Raw genomic sequence first — 19944 nt, forward strand, 5'->3', positions numbered from 1 at the left:
TCCCATTTGTACCACTCATGATCGTACACAGCATGGTATACTCCTTCCCACTTAACAAGAAAATATATTATAATATATAAATATTTATATTAATTCAATATCGGCTTTTATATGTATTAATAAAAGTTAAATAAAATTTAACTTGTATTATATGTACATAAGATAGTAGTATTGACAATTTGTATTTTTATAAGAAAATTAGAATTAAACACACCATTTACTCAATTTTTGTCTTATAAAAAAGAATGAAATAATATCATATAGTTAAAAAAATCACATAATATTATAATAATAATGATTATATCACCGAGTAAAGTGGTAAAATGACAAATGATGTACATCATATTTATGTATATGTGAAAAAAGTTGTAACTTACTTGTTCTGTTATTAGCTCTCCGGCATAGCAATAGAAAAACATTTGCATAAAATAAATAATGATAGCTGCTATCATGTAGCATATTTGTGAGAAATTTGCGGCATTTATCTTCTCATTATTAATCACCTGGATAACATCTCACTTATTAATAAAAACAAACTTAAAAAATAGATAATAATAACATTTGAGCGCATACAATGCATACTGCACAGATACAAACTGTATATTTTAAAAATTAATAAACTCGAAAAATATTCTTTACATTTTCAATAGAATTTATGTAGAATTATGTTACTAGGACTTACAACAAGCAACGCAAATCCAGATAGACAAAATATTATGCTAAAATATATTATCGAGCCAAGCATCATTAAAGTGAATATATCTTCAGCGTTATTGACATACCTTTAAATATAAAACACAATTAAAAAGCTATTATATTAAAACCAATGGAAAATTATACACATATAGTACAACCTGTACAAAAAAATCACATTTAAGATTATATACACATGTAATAATTACATGTACATTTTTTTCTACTTAATATTAAAGAAAAGAATAGAAGAAAAATCTCATTCTATACATATAGTGATATACATATATGATCATCCTGATTAGAAAAAATAAGTCAAATCTAAAAAATTTAAAACACAGTGATAAAAACAATTTCTTCAAAAGTTATGTTAAACTTGTGAAATTCGGTTATATCATAATCGAAACCCACACCTGATAAGTCGTAAATGAGTCACTACGTTGTTTCTCAATGTTTTGTTAAACTTTTTGCCAACGACCAAATTGACAAATCGGCGTCTGAAGTTTTCTAATTGACCGCAGATATGAAGAATCACGAATCCAAGAAAAGTATCTACTGACGTATAAATTATCATAGACAGAAACAGCGCTATGACTTGAGTAAGATATGTTAACTCGAACTGCGGATTCTTGTCTGTGTTGTAGAAATAATATGTCTGGAACGGTAACGATTTGTTCCGATCCGTGAGATTTGTTAGATATCTGAACGGTAAACCAAAAAAAGGAAAAATGGTGGTCATAATAAACGCGAATATTGCCAGAACGTATGCACAAATTACAATAAGTCGAGCAGTCCTCATACGCTTTATCATAACATCTCTTTCTGCGTCTAGCTTCAACGTCATCCAATCTTCTCTAATCATGTTTATGATCGATAAAACAACTTGAAAATATAAAAGAAACAATATCAATAATAAAATAATGTAAAATAATTAAACACAACTTACATTTAATTTACTGTTAAGATTGTAATAATAAATTAAGTACTTTAATAGAATTTGACAAAAAATGAGATCTATAGTTACACATTCTATATCAAATCGATCCGGACATACTTGATTGCTTCCACCGCATAATAATAAATTTTAGTAAAACCGATAATATAGGTAATGTAACTCGTAAATTGTCTATCATTAGTACCATGTCGCCCCAAACTCGCATAAGCGCACAAACAAGAGGAATTACAAAGAAAAATGTTATCATATTGAAAATCAAACCCATGCGAATGTCAGATCCGAATTTTTTTATACCGACTTTATCGGTTATAGGCCATAAGCCGATACACTTTAAAGTCAGACGGTTTAGTTTAATTGCCCGTTCAAAATCTAAAAATATTTTTTTTATGGTATAAGGAACTTGAATACGATAATTACAAATGCATATGTGAATCGTAAAATTTCGATGAAAAGTGATGAAACCGAAATGTGACATGTTAATGCATTACAATACTAATTTAAAAACTTGTATTACAGACATTGAATATAGGTATTATAGATGGAAAACGTATATAATCGCAATAAGAAACACTTATTACCTCTGTAACTTGTTAATTCCGATATGTCCATATCGAAGGCTAATGCGAATATGTTGAAAAGTTGTTGACTGTCATGTTCTTTCCATCCTATAATAAGATAATTATTACGCATGCTTGTAAGACAGATATAACAACCTGGCTGCTTCGTCGAAGCTGCATTAAATATTAAAGATGCTACATCCAGTCGCGTAGAGTTCCCTGTTTCGTAACAAAACTTTTCGCATAAAAACTTGAAGCAAAAGAATAGTTAGAAACACCTGTTTTTGATAAAACGAAAAGTATATTGTATCTCTATATATCGTCGAACTTGTATTAAAAATTTTTTCGTACTTTGTAATGCTTCATGTACGTGCGTTAACTTCGAAAATAGTGGCAAATAATTGCATTTTACGTAACGGAAAACATTTTCTGTACAGCAAAAAATGGTAGCAAAAAAGGAAACAAGTACAAAGGGTATAGAATGTCGCGCAGTAGCTTTACATGTTTTTCGCATGCTTGTTGCAAGAGAACACATTTATTGATGTAACACACATTAAGTGCAACAGACGGAATTGAAGTGGTGATTAGACGTAGAAAATGTTAAATTAAAAGTTTGTTCTTTTTCTATACATGAAAAACGTGATATGTAAATCTATAGTTTGAATCAAGCTATTCGTATAACAATGATGATCATAATCTTCAAACAAAAATAACGTCATTTATGAAAAGACGCAAAAATCAAGGTAAATATCCCGAATGTAAACTTTTATTTTCTTTATAACGAATGTAATAATTGTCTTTTATTAGTAATCTTAACTGGAGAAAAATATATTCACTTCTCATGTTCTCGTCTTCTTGAATTAATGTATTATTATATATTATTAATGTGTAATACTATATGTATCATTATGTGTTATTACTATGAAATACCGGCTTATTCCTTTAATCCAGTATTGCCGATAAAAACGATATATAACCAGCTGACGTTTTTAATAGCTGAAAATAAATACATCTTTATATAAAGATTTTTTATGAAACTATAATATAAAATTTTTAACTACATTGACCACAGTTTCGTGTTATTTTTGTAATCATATTTTCAATATCTAAATATTGAATAATAAAGATATAAATCCTAAAGTTGTATTATTAAAAATAATATTTTTTTGACTAACAGATTTAGTATCAAATTGAAAGTTACAATGTTAATACATTTTGAAAAAAAGTTTTTTATGTTAATATCTATTAAAAAGTTACAGAGATATACACGTATATACATATATCTACTTTACTTTACTTAAATACCTTATTTAAATGATAATTATAACTAATAATTATATTTCATTACATAGATACAGATGAAAGAAAAACAGTAACACATAAAATTTTAGTTAAACTAAGAAATACTAATAATCTTACGCTGCAAAAAGTAGTCATCGTTAATGGAACAATCTTTGCTGCTGTGATACCGCAGGGTTGCTGAACTCGTACCATTAATAGAATAAGATTTTTCGCTTGTTTGGACTCCCATTTGTACCACTCATGATCGTACACAGCATGGTATATTGCTTCCCACTTAACAAGAAAATATATTATAATATATAAATATTTATATTAATTCAATATCGGCTTTTATAATTATTAATAAAAGTTAAATAAAATTTAACTTGTATTATATGTATATAAGATAATAGTATTTACAATTTATATTTTTATAAGAAAGTTAGAAATAAACACACCATATACTTAATTTCTGTCTTATGAAAAAAAATAAAATAATATAATAATTAAATCACATGATATAAAAATAATAATAATTACATCACTGAGCGAGATAGTAAAATAACAAATGTACATTATATTTACGTATACATATATAAAGTTGTAACTTACTTGTTCTGTTATCAGCTCTCCGGCATAGCAATAGAAGAACATTTGCATAAAAACAATAATGATAGCTACTATCATGTAGCATATTCGTGAGAAATTCGTGACATTTATTTTCTCATTAGTAGTCACCTGCATAACATCTCACTAATTAATAAAAACAAATAAAAATATAGATAATAATAACATACGAGTGTATACAATGCATATTGCACATACATAAACTGTATATTTTAAAAATTAATAAACTTAAAATATATTCTTTACGTTTTCAATAGAATCTATGTTATTCAAACTTACAACAAGCAACGCAAATCCAGATAGACAAAATATAATGCTAAAATATATTATTGAACCGAGCGTTATTAAAGTGAATATATCTTCAGTGTTATCGACATACCTTTAAATATAAAACACATTTAAAAAGCTATTATATTAAAACCGACGGAAAATTATACACTTAGTACATCTCGTATGAAAATTCCCGCTTAAGATTACACATGTACTAATTACATATGTAATACACATGTTCTGATTACACATGTAATACACATGTAATAACTACATGCACAATTTTCTTCTACTTCATATTAAAGAAAAAATATAGAAAAAAATCTCATCTTACATATATAGTGATATACATATGTGATCAACCTTGTATGATCAGAAGAAAGTTAAACCTACAAAATTTAAAATACGGTTGTAGAGACAATTTCTTCAAAAGTCATGTTAAACTTGTGAAATTCAATTATGTCAAAATCGAAACCCACACCTGATAAGTCGTAAATGAGTCACTACGTTGTTTCTCAGAGTTTTGTTAAACTCTTTGCCGACGACTAAATTGATTAACCGGCGTCTGAAGTTTTCTAATTGACCGCAGATATGAAGAATCACGAATCCAAGAAAAGTATCCACTGACGTATAAATTATCGTAGCCAGTAACAGCGCTGTGACTTGAGTAAGATATGTTAACTCGAACTGCAGATTCTTATCTGTGTCGTAGAAATAATATGTCTGGAACGGTAACGGTTTGTTCCGATCCGTGAGATTTGTTAGATTTCTGAACGATAAACCAAAAAAAGGAAAAATGGTGACGATAATAAACGCGAATATTATCAGAACGTATGCACAAATTACAATAAGTCGAGCAGTCCTCATACGCTTTATCATTACATCTCTTTCTGCGTCTAGCTTCAACGTCATCCAATCTTCTCTAATCATGTTTACGATCGATAAGACAACTTGGGAATGTAAAAAGAACGATATCAATAGTAAAATAATGTAAAATAACACAACTTATATCTAATTTACTGTTACGACTGTAATAATAAATTAAGTACTGTAATAGAATTTGACAAAAGAATTGAGATCTATAGTTACACATTCTATATCAAATCGATTCAGACATACTTGATTGTTTCCATCGCATAATAACAAGTTTTAATAAAACTGACAGCATAGGTAATGTAATTCGTAAATTGTCTATCATTAGTATCATGTCACCCCAAACTCGCGTGAGCGCACAAACAAGAGGAATTAAAAGGAAAAATGTTATCATAAAAAAAGTAAATCCCACGCGAATGTCAGATCTGAATCTTTTCAGAGCGAATTCGTCAGTTTTAGGCCATAAGCCGATCCTTACAACAAGCAACGCAAATCCAGATAGACAAAATATAATGCTAAAATATATTATTGAACCGAGCGTTATTAAAGTGAATATATCTTCAGTGTTATCGACATACCTTTAAATATAAAACACATTTAAAAAGCTATTATATTAAAACCGACGGAAAATTATACACTTAGTACATCTCGTATGAAAATTCCCGCTTAAGATTACACATGTACTAATTACATATGTAATACACATGTTCTGATTACACATGTAATACACATGTAATAACTACATGCACAATTTTCTTCTACTTCATATTAAAGAAAAAATATAGAAAAAAATCTCATCTTACATATATAGTGATATACATATGTGATCAACCTTGTATGATCAGAAGAAAGTTAAACCTACAAAATTTAAAATACGGTTGTAGAGACAATTTCTTCAAAAGTCATGTTAAACTTGTGAAATTCAATTATGTCAAAATCGAAACCCACACCTGATAAGTCGTAAATGAGTCACTACGTTGTTTCTCAGAGTTTTGTTAAACTCTTTGCCGACGACTAAATTGATTAACCGGCGTCTGAAGTTTTCTAATTGACCGCAGATATGAAGAATCACGAATCCAAGAAAAGTATCCACTGACGTATAAATTATCGTAGCCAGTAACAGCGCTGTGACTTGAGTAAGATATGTTAACTCGAACTGCAGATTCTTATCTGTGTCGTAGAAATAATATGTCTGGAACGGTAACGGTTTGTTCCGATCCGTGAGATTTGTTAGATTTCTGAACGATAAACCAAAAAAAGGAAAAATGGTGACGATAATAAACGCGAATATTATCAGAACGTATGCACAAATTACAATAAGTCGAGCAGTCCTCATACGCTTTATCATTACATCTCTTTCTGCGTCTAGCTTCAACGTCATCCAATCTTCTCTAATCATGTTTACGATCGATAAGACAACTTGGGAATGTAAAAAGAACGATATCAATAGTAAAATAATGTAAAATAACACAACTTATATCTAATTTACTGTTACGACTGTAATAATAAATTAAGTACTGTAATAGAATTTGACAAAAGAATTGAGATCTATAGTTACACATTCTATATCAAATCGATTCAGACATACTTGATTGTTTCCATCGCATAATAACAAGTTTTAATAAAACTGACAGCATAGGTAATGTAATTCGTAAATTGTCTATCATTAGTATCATGTCACCCCAAACTCGCGTGAGCGCACAAACAAGAGGAATTAAAAGGAAAAATGTTATCATAAAAAAAGTAAATCCCACGCGAATGTCAGATCTGAATCTTTTCAGAGCGAATTCGTCAGTTTTAGGCCATAAGCCGATCCAATTTAATGTCAGACGATTTAATTCAACCGCCCATTCAAGATCTGAAAAAATTATTTTTATGAAATAAAGAACTTGAATACAATAATTACAAATGCAAATGCGGATTGTAAAATTTTAATAAAAAGTGATAAAACCGAAATGTGACATGTTAATGCGATACAATACAATAATGCAATACAATACTAATTTAAAAACTCTTATTAGAAACATTGAATATAGGTACTATGGGTGGAAAACATAACATTACAATAACAAACACTTATTACCTTTGTATCCTGAAAATTCCGATATGTTCATATCGAAGGCTAATGCGAATATGTTGAAAAGTTGTTGACTGTCGTATTCTTTCCATCTTATAATAAGTTGTTTATTACGCATGCTAATACAACTTAATGTAAAAAGAACGATAGCAATAGTAAAATAATGTAAAATAACACAACTTATATCTAATTTACTGTTACGACTGTAATAATAAATTAAGTACTGTAATAGAATTTGACAAAAGAATTGAGATCTATAGTTACACATTCTATATCAAATCGATTCAGACATACTTGATTGTTTCCATCGCATAATAACAAGTTTTAATAAAACTGACAGCATAGGTAATGTAATTCGTAAATTGTCTATCATTAGTATCATGTCACCCCAAACTCGCGTGAGCGCACAAACAAGAGGAATTAAAAGGAAAAATGTTATCATAAAAAAAGTAAATCCCACGCGAATGTCAGATCTGAATCTTTTCAGAGCGAATTCGTCAGTTTTAGGCCATAAGCCGATCCAATTTAATGTCAGACGATTTAATTCAACCGCCCATTCAAGATCTGAAAAAATTATTTTTATGAAATAAAGAACTTGAATACAATAATTACAAATGCAAATGCGGATTGTAAAATTTTAATAAAAAGTGATAAAACCGAAATGTGACATGTTAATGCGATACAATACAATAATGCAATACAATACTAATTTAAAAACTCTTATTAGAAACATTGAATATAGGTACTATGGGTGGAAAACATAACATTACAATAACAAACACTTATTACCTTTGTATCCTGAAAATTCCGATATGTTCATATCGAAGGCTAATGCGAATATGTTGAAAAGTTGTTGACTGTCGTATTCTTTCCATCTTATAATAAGTTGTTTATTACGCATGCTCGTGAGGCGAGTACTATAACCTGTCTACTTCGTCGAAGCGGCATTAAATATTAAAGATGCTATTTCCAGTCATGTACAGTCCCCTGTTTCGTAACAAAACTTTTCGCATAAAAACTTGAAGCAAAAAAATAGTTAGAAACACCTGTTTTTGATAAGGCGAAAAGTATATTGTATCTCTATATATCGTCGAACTTGTATTAAAAGTTTTTTCGTATTTTCTAACGCTTCATGTACGTGCGTTAACTTCGAAAATAGTGACAAATAATTGCATGTTATGTAATGGAAAAAATTTTCTGTACAGCAAAAAATGGTAGCAAAAAAAAAACTGTTACAAAAGATATAGAATGTCGCGCAGTAGCTTTACATATTTTTCGCATGCTTGTTGCAGGAGAACACATTTATCGATATAACACACATTAAGTGCAACAATAGACGGACAAAATGTTAAATTAAAAATTTGTTTTTTTTTCTATACGAGGAAAACGCGATGTGTATATCTACAGTTTGAATCGAGCTATTCACGTAACAATGATGATCGTAATTTATAAACAAAAATAACGTAATTTACGAAAAGACGCAAACAACGAGGTAAATATCCCGAACGCAAACTTTTATTTTCTTTATAATGAATGTAATTATTGTCTTTTATTATTATTCTTAATTGGAGAAAAATATATCCATTTCTCATATTCTCATTTTCTCGAATTAATCTATTATTATGTATTATTAATGTGTAATGCTATGTATTATTATATGTTATTACTATGTAATATCAGCTTAATTCCTTTAATCCAGTATTGCCGATAAAAACGATATATAACCAGCTGACGTTTTTAATAGCTGAAAAAAAATACATTTTTATTTAAAGATGTTTTTACGAAACCATAAAAAAAAATTTTTAACTGCGTTGACTACGTTTTCGTGTTATATTTGTAATCACATTTCCAATATCTAAATAATGAATAATTAAAATTTAAATCCTAAAATTATATTATTAAAAATAATACTTCTTTGACCAACAGATTTAGTATAAAATTGAAAGTTACAATGTTAACACATTTTGAAAAAAAGTTTTTTATGTTAATATCTATTAAAAAGTGACTGAGATATACACGTATATACATATATTTACTTTACTTTATTTAAATACCTAATTTGAATGATAATTATAACTAACAATTATATTTCATTACATAGATACAGATGAAAGAGGAACAGTGACATATAAGATTTTAGTTAAAGAATACTAATAAACTTACGCTGCAAAAAGTAGTCATCGTTAATGGAACAATCTTTCCTGCTGTGATACCACAGGGTTGCTGAACTCGTACCATTAATAAAATAAGATTTTTCGCTTCTTTTGACTCCCATTTATACCACTCATGATCATACACAGCATGGTATACTGCTTCCCACTTAACAAAAAAATATATTATAATATATAAATATTCATATTAATTCAATATCGGCCACTTTCAACAAACATTAATAAATAGTAGTATTTATAATTTATATTTTTATAAGAAAATTAAAAATAAACACACCATTTACTTAATTTTTGTCTTATGAAAAAAATAAAATAATATAATGATTAATTCACATGATATAATAATAATAATAATTGCATCACCGAGCGAAGTGATAAAATGACAAATGATATACTTTATATTTATGTATGAAAAGGTTGTAAAAGTAAATGTGTAAAAAGTTCTAACTTACTTGTTCTATTATTAGCTCTCCGGCATAGCAATAGAAAAACATTTGCATAAAGACAATAATGATAGCTACTATCATGTAGCATATTCGTGAGAAATTCATGACATTTATTTTCTCATTAGTAATTACCTGCATAATATCTCACTAATTAATAAAAACAAATAAAAAAATAAATAATAATAACATACGAGTGCATACAATGCATACTGCACATATACAAACTGTATATATTAAAATTAATAAACATAAAATATATTCTTTAAGTTTACAATAGAATATATATTACTAAAACTTACAACGATCAACGCAAATCCAGATAGACAAAATATAATGCTAAAATATATTATCGATCCGAGTGTTATTAAAGTGAATATATCTTCAGTGTTATCAACATACCTTTAAATATAAAACACATTTAGAAAGCTATTATATTAAAACCGGTGGAAAATTATACACTTAGTACATTTCGTACGAAAATTTATGCTTAAGATTATATACACATGTAATAATTATATATACAATTTTTTTCTACTTCATATTAAAGAAAAGAATAGAAAAAAATCTCATTTTACATATATAATAATATACATATGTAATCAACCTTGTATGACCAGAAGAAAGTTAAACCTACAAAAATTAAAATACAGTGGTAGAGACATATTCTTCAAAAGTCATATTAAACTTGTGAAATTCAATTATGTCATAATCGAAACCCACACCTGATAAGTCGTAAATGAGTCACTACGTTGTTTCGCAGAGCTTTGTTAAACTCTTTGCCGACGATTAAATTGATTAATCGCCGTCTGAAGTTTTCTAATTGACTGCAGATATGAAGAATCACAAATCCAAGAAAAGTATCTACTGACGTATAAATTATCGTGGCCAGAAACAGCGCTATAACTTGAGTAAGATATGTTAACTCGAACTGCACATTCTTATCTGTGTCGTAGAAATAATATGTCTGGAGCGGTAATGGTTTATCTCGATCCGTGAGATTTGTCAAACGTCTGAACGGTACGCCAAAATAAGGCAAAATGGTAATCATAATGAACGCGAATATCATCAGAACGTATGCACAAATTACAATCAATCGAGCGATTCCCATACGCTTTATCATTACATCTCTTTCTGTATGTAGCTTCAATGTCATCCAATCTTCTCTAATCATGCTTATGATCGATAAGACAACTTGAAAATGTAAAAAAAGCGATATGAATAGTAAAATAATGTAAAATAACACAATTTATATCTGATTTACTGTTACGACTGTAGTAATAAATTAAGTACTGTAATAGAATTTGACGAAAAATGAGATCTATAGTTACGAATTCTATATCAAATTGATCCAAACATACTTGATTGTTTCCATCGCATGATAACAAGTTTTAATAAAATAGCCAGCATAGGTAATGTAAATCGTAAATTGTCTATCATTAGTATCATATCGCCCCAAACTCGCATAAGCGCACAAACAAGAGGCATTAGACAGAAAAATGTTATCATAATGAAAGCAAAGCCCACGCGAATGTCAGGCCCGAATTTTTTCACAGTTAATTCCTTGGTTTTTGGCCATAAGCCGATCCAATTTAAAGTCAGACGGTTTAGTTCAATCGCCCATTCAAAATCTAAAAATATTTTTTTTTTTTTCATGGAAAGGAAAACTTGAATATCATAATTACAAATGCATATGTAGATTGTAAAATTTTGATGAAGAGTTATAAAACTGCAATGTGACATGTTAATGCAATACAATACTAATTTAGAAACTCTTATTAAAGACATTGAATATAGGGACTATAAGTGGAAAATATATAACATCGGCTCATTGTTAGTACCTCTATAACCTGAAGATTCTGATATGTCCATATCGAAGTCTAACTCGGATATATTGAGGAGGTGTTGATCGTCGTGTTTATTCCACCTTATAATATAATGAGACGACTGTCACGCATGCTCATGAGCCGAGTACAATAACCTGACTGCTTCGTCGAAGAATGCATTAAATATTAAAGATGCTACTTCCAGTGGCTTACGCAATTTTTTGCCTTCTTTGTAACAAAACTTTATGGGTATAAGAATAGTTACATACATATGGTTTTTTAATAAAGTGTATTATGTCGCTATATATCATCGAACTTGTCTTAAAAGTTTTTTTGTACTTTGTAGCGTTTTTCTAAATGTGCGTACATTTTGCAACGAGAAATAATGATCGTATTGTATTGAGTTAATTATGTATTTGCATGTTATGTAGCGGCAAAACTTTTTTATGCGATGAATATTAAATTTTGACTTACCCTAATAAATGCTGCAAAATGTAGTTAAGCTCTCTCTAGAAACACTTATTAATTTTACACTGCAGAAAGTAGTTATTATTAGAAAAATAATTTTTTCTGCAGTAATGTAAAGAAATTCCTAGGTTCGTATCATTACTATAATAACAGATTTCTTAGAATAATAGCAAGTATATTGAAGTAAAATATGAAACATTATTTCTGCCGTAATGGATACAATTATTAGTTTTTATTCGTAATTCTAATTAGGGGAAAATAAGTTCATCCTTCTTCTTACTCAGTCTCTAATTACTAATTATTATAATAATATTATTATATAATAAGATACTAGAGAAAGTTTGATTTTTTCAGGCATGCGTCAACAGAAGCGATATATGTCCAACCTAGGTTTTTACAAACTGAAAACAGATATTTATTAAATATGTTTTCATAATGAAACTTTTATAATATATGATATATATTGAATATATTTTCATCTTACAAATTTAGAATCATAATTGTAATATTTATATTTTATAAAAATTAAATGATACTTTCTTGCTTCACAGATATAATATATGAATAAAAGAAAATTAAAACACTTATACTTAACAGAATTATTCTGCGTTATACTATATGTATTCTAATGTATTATTACTATGTAATACTAGCTTAATTCCTTTAGCTTAATCTAGTATTGCCCATAAAAAAGATATATAACCAGCTGACGTTTTTAATACCTGAAAATAAATGTACCTTTATATTTAAAAGTATTTTTGCAAAACAATAAAACAAAATTTTTAATTAAATTGACCACGATTTCGTGTTATATTTGTGTAATCACATTTTTAATATCTAAATATTAAAAAATTTAGATTTAAATCTTAAAGTTTTATTATTAAGTATAATACATTTTTGACCAACAAATTTAATATAAAATTAAAAGTTACAATGTTAATACATTTTGAAAAAAATTTTTTATGTTAAGGTTCCAGGATTCTCGCCGCGGCCATATTAAACTCGTGACATCAAAGGCAAAAATGACACGCTGAGAATTCTTGCATATCATTCTTAAAGAAAAAGATATTTTGATGAAACAGCACTACAAATCACACACATGTGAAATTGTCCGAAAACTCTGCTAAAAGCATATATGTTTCATATCACACTCATTTTACGGCTGTTTATTAACTGTCAAGGGAAAAGCATAGTTTTCGGACAATTTTACAAGTGTGCTAGAGCGATCTGTGTTGTTTCATCAAAATATCTTTTTATTTAAAAATGGCACGCAAAAATCCTCAGCGTATCATTCTCGCCACTGACAATTCTAATATGACCGCAGCGAGAACCCAGGAGCCTTAATATCTATTAAAATATTATAAAAAGATATATCTTTCATTGCACTTGCATTATTTAAATGATACTTATAAATAATAATTATATTTCATTATATAGATACAGGAAAGAGAAAGAGTGACACATAAAATTTCAGTTAATCTAAAAAATACTAATAATCTTACGCTGCAAAAAGTAGTCATCGTTAATGGAACAATCTTTCCTGCTGTGATACCGCAAGGTTGCTGAACTCGCATCATTAATGGAATAAGATTTTTCGCTTGTTTTGAGTCCCATTTGTACCACTCACGATCGTACACAGCATGGTATACTGCTTTCCACTTAACAAGAAAATATATAATAATATATAAAAATACATATTAATTCAATATCGGCCACTTTTATAAGTATTAATAAAAGTTAAATAAAATTTAACTTGTATTATATATACATAAGATAGTAATATTTACAATTTATATTTTTATAAGGAAATTGGAAATAAATACACCATTTACTTAACTTTTGTCTTATGAAAACAAAAAAATAATATAATAATTAAATCACATGATATAATAATAATAATAAATGACAAATGTACATCATATTTACGTATACATATAAAAAGTTGTAACTTACTTGTTCTGTTATTAGCTCTCCAGCATAGCAATAGAAAAACATTTGCATAAAAACAATAATGATAACTATTATCATGTAGCATATCTGTGCGAAATTCGTGACATTTATTTTCTCATTATTAATCACCTGCATAACATCTCACTAATTAATAAAAATAAATAAAAAAATAGATAATAATAACATACAAGCGCATACAATGCATATTGCACATACACAAACTGTATATTTTAAAAATTAATAAACTTAAATATATTCTTTACGTTTTCAATAGCTATGTTATTTAAACTTACAACAAGCAACGCAAATCCAGATAGACAAAATATAATGCTAAAATATATTATCGATCCGAGCGTTATTAAAGTGAATATATCTTCAGCGTTATTGACATACCTTTAAATATAAAACATGTAAAAAGCTATTATATTAAAACCAATGAGAAGTTATACACATATAATACATCCAGTACAAAAATTCACATTTAAGATTATATACACATGTAATAATTACATGTACATTTTTTTCTACTTAATATTAAAGAAAAGAATAGAAAACAAGATGAAAATTGTGCAAATTAAAAACTTGCACATTGCTTCCTCATCATTTTATTTTGCTCACAAAGCTTAAGCTCTTTAAAGCAAGCGAGTTTCTCAATTTTGACTTCCTAATAGAGGAAAATATCTCAAAATTTGTGAAAGTTAGAGCGTGTACAGACATGTCTCGAAAAATTCAAGATTTTATAAAAAATGAACTCTTTCACCGATCCTCACCAAATTTAATGCCAACCATCCTTTAATGATACTCTAATCATGTAAAAATATTTAACCCGATATCTCAAAATTTGCGGAAGTTAGAGCAACCACGTCTTTTTGATGCACATACACACATACGGACATTTTTTTTAAATGTGATTTTTCGAACATTTTTCGGCGTTTTAGAACATTTTAAACACATTGGCATCAAAATCTCAAAAAAAAAATTTTTTGCGAAAACAAAGTTTCCTCTATGAGAAAGCAAAAAGATCTCATTCTATATATATAGTGATATACATATATGATCAACCTTGTATGATTAGAAAAAATAAGTCTAAACTAAAAAATTTTAAATACGATGGTAAAGACAATTTCTTCAAAAGTTATGTTAAACTTGTGAAATTCGATCATATCATAATTGAAACCCACACCTGATAAGTCGTAAATGAGTCGCTACGTTGTTTCTCAATGCTTTGTTAAACTTTTTGCCAATGACCAAATTGACTAATCGGTGTCTGAAGTTTTCTAATTGACCGCAGATATGAAGAATTACGAATCCAAGAAAAGTATCTACTGACGTATAAATTATCAAGACCAAAAACATCGCTATGATTTGAGTAAGATATGTTAACTCGAACTGCGGGTTCTTATCTGTATCGTAGAAATAATATGTCTGGAATGGTAACGGTTTATCTCGATCCGTGAGATTTGTGAGACGTCTGAACGGTAAACCAAAATAAGGTAAAATGGTAATCATAATTGTCGCGAATGTCGTCAAAACGTATGCACAAATTACAATCAGTCGAGCGGTCCTCATACGCTTTATCATTACATCTCTTTCTGCGTCTAGCTTCAACATCGTCCAATCTTCTCTAATCATGTTTATGATCGATAAGACAACTTGGAAATGTAAAAAAAAAAAAACGATATCAATAGTAAAATAATGTAAAATGACACAACTTATATCTAATTTACTGTTACCACTGTAATAATAAATTAAGTACTGTAATAGAATTTGACAAAGAATGAGATCTATAGTTACACATTCTATATCAAATCGATCCAGACATACTTGATTGTTTCCATCGCATGATAACAAGTTTTAATAAAACCGACAGCATAGGTAATGTAACTCGTAAATTGTCTATCATAAGTATCATATCGCCCCAAACTCGCGTGAGCGCATAAAGAAGAGGAATTAGAAAGAAAAATGTTATCATAATGAAAGCAAAGCCCACGCGAATGTCAGGCCCGAATTTTTTCACAGTTAATTCCTTGGTTTTTGGCCATAAGCCGATCCAATTTAAAGTCAGACGGTTTAGTTCAATCGCCCATTCAAAATCTAAAAATATATTTTTTTTTATGAAAAAAAGGAACTTGAATATCATAATTACAAATGCATATATAGATTGTCAAATTTTGATAAAGACTAATAAAATTGCAATGTGACTTGTTAATGCGATACAATACTAATTTAAAAACTTTTATTAAAGACATTGAATATAGGGACTATAAGTGGAAAATGTATAACATTGGTTCAGTACCTCTGTAACCTGAAGATTTTGATATGTCCATATCAAAGTCTAACGCAATTATATTAAGGAGGTGTTGATCGTCGTGTTTATTCCATCCAATACTATAATGAGACGACTATCACGCGTGCTCGTGCAGCGGGTACAATAACCTGACTGCTTCGTCGAAGAATGCATTAAATATTAAAGATGCTACTTCCAGTGGCTTAGGCAATTTTTTGCCTGCTTCGTAACTTTATGGGCATAAGAATAGTTACGTACATGTGGTTTTTAATAGTGTATTGTGTCGCTATATATCATCAAACTTGTCTTAAAAATTTTTTTGTACTTTGTAGCGTTTTTCTAAACGTGCGTACATTTTGCAACGAGAGATAATGATCGTATTGTATTGAGTTAATTATGTATTTGCATGTTATGTAGCGGCAAAACTTTTTTATGCGATGAATATTAAATTTTGACTTACCCTAATAAATGCTGCAAAATGTAGTTAAGCTCTCTCTAGAGATACTTATTAATTTTACACTGCAGAAAGTAGTTATCATTAGAAAAATAATTTTTTCTGCAGTAATGTAAAGAAATTCCTAGGTTCGTATCATTACTATAATAACAGATTTCTTAGAATAATAGCAAGTATATTGAAGTAAAATATGAAACATTATTTCTGCCGTAATGGATACAATTATTAGTTTTTATTCGTTATTCTAATTAGGAGAAAATAAGTTTATCCTTCTTCTTACTCAGTCTCTAATTATTAATCATTATAATAATATTATTATATGATAAGATACTAGAGAAAGTTTGATTTTTGCAAGCATGCGCCAACAGAAGCGATATATATCCAAACTAGATTTTTACAAACTGAAAATAGATATATATTAAATATATTCTCAAAATAAAATTTTGTAAAATATGATATATATTGACTATGTTTTTATCTTACAAATTTATAATCGTAATTGTAACATTTAAATGTTATAATAATTAAATGATACTTTTTTGATTCACAGATATAATATATGAATAAAAGAAAATTAGAACATTTATACTTACTTGAAAGAATCATTTTGTTTTGTTCTAATATCATAAATGCTACAAACTGTAAAATAAAGATATTTAATAATTTTACGCGTGCGCACACACATACACATACAAGTTTGAAAAATAAAAATAATAATTACGAATACCTTTTTTTGATAAAGCGCAAAATATATTGTGACTCTATATATTGTCAAACTTGTATTAAAAGTTTTTTTCGTACTTTGTAACGCTTCATGTATCTGCATTAATTTCAAATAATTGCATGTTATATGTATATAATATAAGTGGAAAATTTCTTCTATGGCAAAAAATGGTAGCAAAAAAAGAAGAAACAAGTATAATAAAATAAATATAGAAAGTCGCACAGTAGCTTTACATATTTTTCACATGCTTGTTGCAAGAACACATTTCTTGATGTAACACACATTAAGTGCAACAGCAGACGGAAAAAATATGAAATTAAGAGTTTATTTTTTTTCTATGCGAAGAAAATGCGATATGTAAATCTACAGTTTAAATCGGATTATTTGTATACCAATGATGATCGTAATCTTGAAAGAAGGATAACATAATATACGAAAAGACGCAAACATCAAGATAAATGCCTCGAGTTAAAACTTTTAGCTTCTTTATAACGATTGTAATCATTGTCTTTTATTAGTAATTTTAACTTTTAGGAGAAAAATATATCCATTCCTTATATTCCCATTTTCTCAAATTAATGTATTACTATGTATTATTATGTGTTACTACTATATAATACCAGCTTAATCCTTTAATCCATCATTGCCGATAAAAATGATATATAACCAGCTGACGTTTTTAATAGCTGAAAATAAATACATTTTTATTTAAAGATATTTTTATGAAACTATAAAAAAAAATTTTTAACTACATTGACCATGGTTTCGTGTTATATTTGTAATCACATTCTGAATATCTAAATATTAAATAATTTAAATTTAAATCTTTATTTTATTAATAAGTATAATACATTTTTGACCAACAGATTTAGTACAGAATAAGAAGTTACAATATTAATAGATTTTGAAAAAAAGTTTTTTATGTTAAGGCTTCAGGGTACTCGCCGCGGCCATATTGGAATCGTGACGTCAAAGGCGAGAATGACGCGCTGAGAATTCTTGCGTGTCATTTTTAAATAAAAATATATTTTGATGAAACAACACAGATCGCATTTGTAAAATTGTCCGAAAGCTATGCTAAAACCATATATGTTTCATATCACACTCATTTTACAGCTGTTTATTAATTGTCAAGGGAAAAGCATAGTTTTCGGACAATTTTACGAGTGAACTAAAGCGATCTGTGTTGTTTCATCAAAATATATTTTTATTTAAAAATGGCACGCAAGAATCCTCAGCGTGTCATTCTCGCCTCTGACGATTCTAATATGACCGCAGCGAGTACCCAGGAGCTTTAATATCTATTAAAATATTATAAAAAGATATATCTTTCATTGCAGTTGCTTTATTTAAATGACATTTATAACTAATAATTATATTTCATTATATAGATACAGAAAAGAGAAAGAGTGACACATAAAATTTTAGTTAAACTAAAAAATACTAATAATCTTACGCTGCAGAAAGTAGTCATCGTTAATGGAATAATCTTTCCTGCAGTGATACCGCACGGTTGCTGAACTCGCATCATTAATGGAATAAGATTTTTCGCTTGTTTTGACTCCCATTTGTACCACTCACGATCGTACACAGCATGGTATACTGCTTTCCACTTAACAAGAAAATATATAATAATATATAAAAATACATATTAATTCAATATCGGCCACTTTTATAAGTATTAATAAAAGTTAAATAAAATTTAACTTGTATTATATATACATAAGATAGTAATATTTACAATTTATATTTTTATAAGGAAATTGGAAATAAATACACCATTTACTTAACTTTTGTCTTATGAAAACAAAAAAATAATATAATAATTAAATCACATGATATAATAATAATAATAAATGACAAATGTACATCATATTTACGTATACATATAAAAAGTTGTAACTTACTTGTTCTGTTATTAGCTCTCCAGCATAGCAATAGAAAAACATTTGCATAAAAACAATAATGATAACTATTATCATGTAGCATATCTGTGCGAAATTCGTGACATTTATTTTCTCATTAGTAATCACCTGCATAACATCTCACTAATTAATAAAAACAAATAAAAAAATAGATAATAATAACATACAAGCGCATACAATGCATATTGCACATACACAAACTGTATATTTTAAAAATTAATAAACTTAAATATATTCTTTACGTTTTCAATAGCTATGTTATTTAAACTTACAACAAGCAACGCAAATCCAGATAGACAAAATATAATGCTAAAATATATTATCGATCCAAGCATCATTAAAGGAAATATATCTTCAACGTTA

General features: G+C 28.1%; 5 protein-coding genes across 5 annotated transcripts; all 5 read right to left on the reverse strand.

Annotated features, from left to right (window-relative positions):
• Window positions 1–1674: 1674 nt before the first annotated feature.
• LOC115241220 (odorant receptor 22c-like) lies at window positions 1675–5665 on the reverse strand. Its single transcript, XM_029816875.1, has 6 exons — window positions 5503–5665; window positions 4865–5333; window positions 4393–4492; window positions 4099–4224; window positions 3625–3780; window positions 1675–3201 (listed from the first exon to the last, which is right to left on the reverse strand). The coding sequence occupies exons 1-6, from the start codon at window positions 5648–5650 to the stop codon at window positions 3148–3150; spliced, it is 1053 nt and encodes a 350-aa protein (XP_029672735.1). The 5' UTR covers window positions 5651–5665; the 3' UTR covers window positions 1675–3147.
• Window positions 5666–5675: 10 nt separating this feature from the next.
• LOC115241132 lies at window positions 5676–7388 on the reverse strand. Its single transcript, XM_029816692.1, has 5 exons — window positions 7340–7388; window positions 6845–7114; window positions 6207–6675; window positions 5735–5834; window positions 5676–5687 (listed from the first exon to the last, which is right to left on the reverse strand). The coding sequence occupies exons 1-5, from the start codon at window positions 7368–7370 to the stop codon at window positions 5676–5678; spliced, it is 882 nt and encodes a 293-aa protein (XP_029672552.1). The 5' UTR covers window positions 7371–7388.
• A 473-nt stretch (window positions 7389–7861) lies between these two features.
• Window positions 7862–11163, reverse strand: LOC115241216 (odorant receptor 22c-like). The gene is made up of 5 exons (XM_029816871.1): window positions 10673–11163; window positions 10250–10349; window positions 9957–10082; window positions 9497–9652; window positions 7862–9077 (listed from the first exon to the last, which is right to left on the reverse strand). The coding sequence occupies exons 1-5, from the start codon at window positions 11119–11121 to the stop codon at window positions 9024–9026; spliced, it is 885 nt and encodes a 294-aa protein (XP_029672731.1). The 5' UTR covers window positions 11122–11163; the 3' UTR covers window positions 7862–9023.
• Window positions 11164–12854: 1691 nt separating this feature from the next.
• On the reverse strand, window positions 12855–17176 carry LOC115241205 (odorant receptor 49b-like). Its single transcript, XM_029816860.1, has 7 exons — window positions 16488–17176; window positions 16016–16285; window positions 15375–15843; window positions 14485–14584; window positions 14195–14320; window positions 13744–13899; window positions 12855–12963 (listed from the first exon to the last, which is right to left on the reverse strand). Exons 1-7 carry the CDS (start codon window positions 16516–16518, stop codon window positions 12910–12912), a joined length of 1206 nt encoding a protein of 401 aa, XP_029672720.1. The 5' UTR covers window positions 16519–17176; the 3' UTR covers window positions 12855–12909.
• Window positions 17177–18288: 1112 nt separating this feature from the next.
• Window positions 18289–19605, reverse strand: LOC115241222 (odorant receptor 4-like). Its single transcript, XM_029816877.1, has 3 exons — window positions 19564–19605; window positions 19113–19268; window positions 18289–18342 (listed from the first exon to the last, which is right to left on the reverse strand). Exons 1-3 carry the CDS (start codon window positions 19603–19605, stop codon window positions 18289–18291), a joined length of 252 nt encoding a protein of 83 aa, XP_029672737.1.
• Between the last annotated feature and the right edge of the window lie 339 nt (window positions 19606–19944).

This window comes from Formica exsecta, unplaced genomic scaffold (genome assembly GCF_003651465.1).
Source record: "Formica exsecta isolate Colony F162 unplaced genomic scaffold, ASM365146v1 scaffold47, whole genome shotgun sequence".
NCBI classification, from domain to species: Eukaryota; Metazoa; Arthropoda; class Insecta; order Hymenoptera; family Formicidae; genus Formica; species Formica exsecta.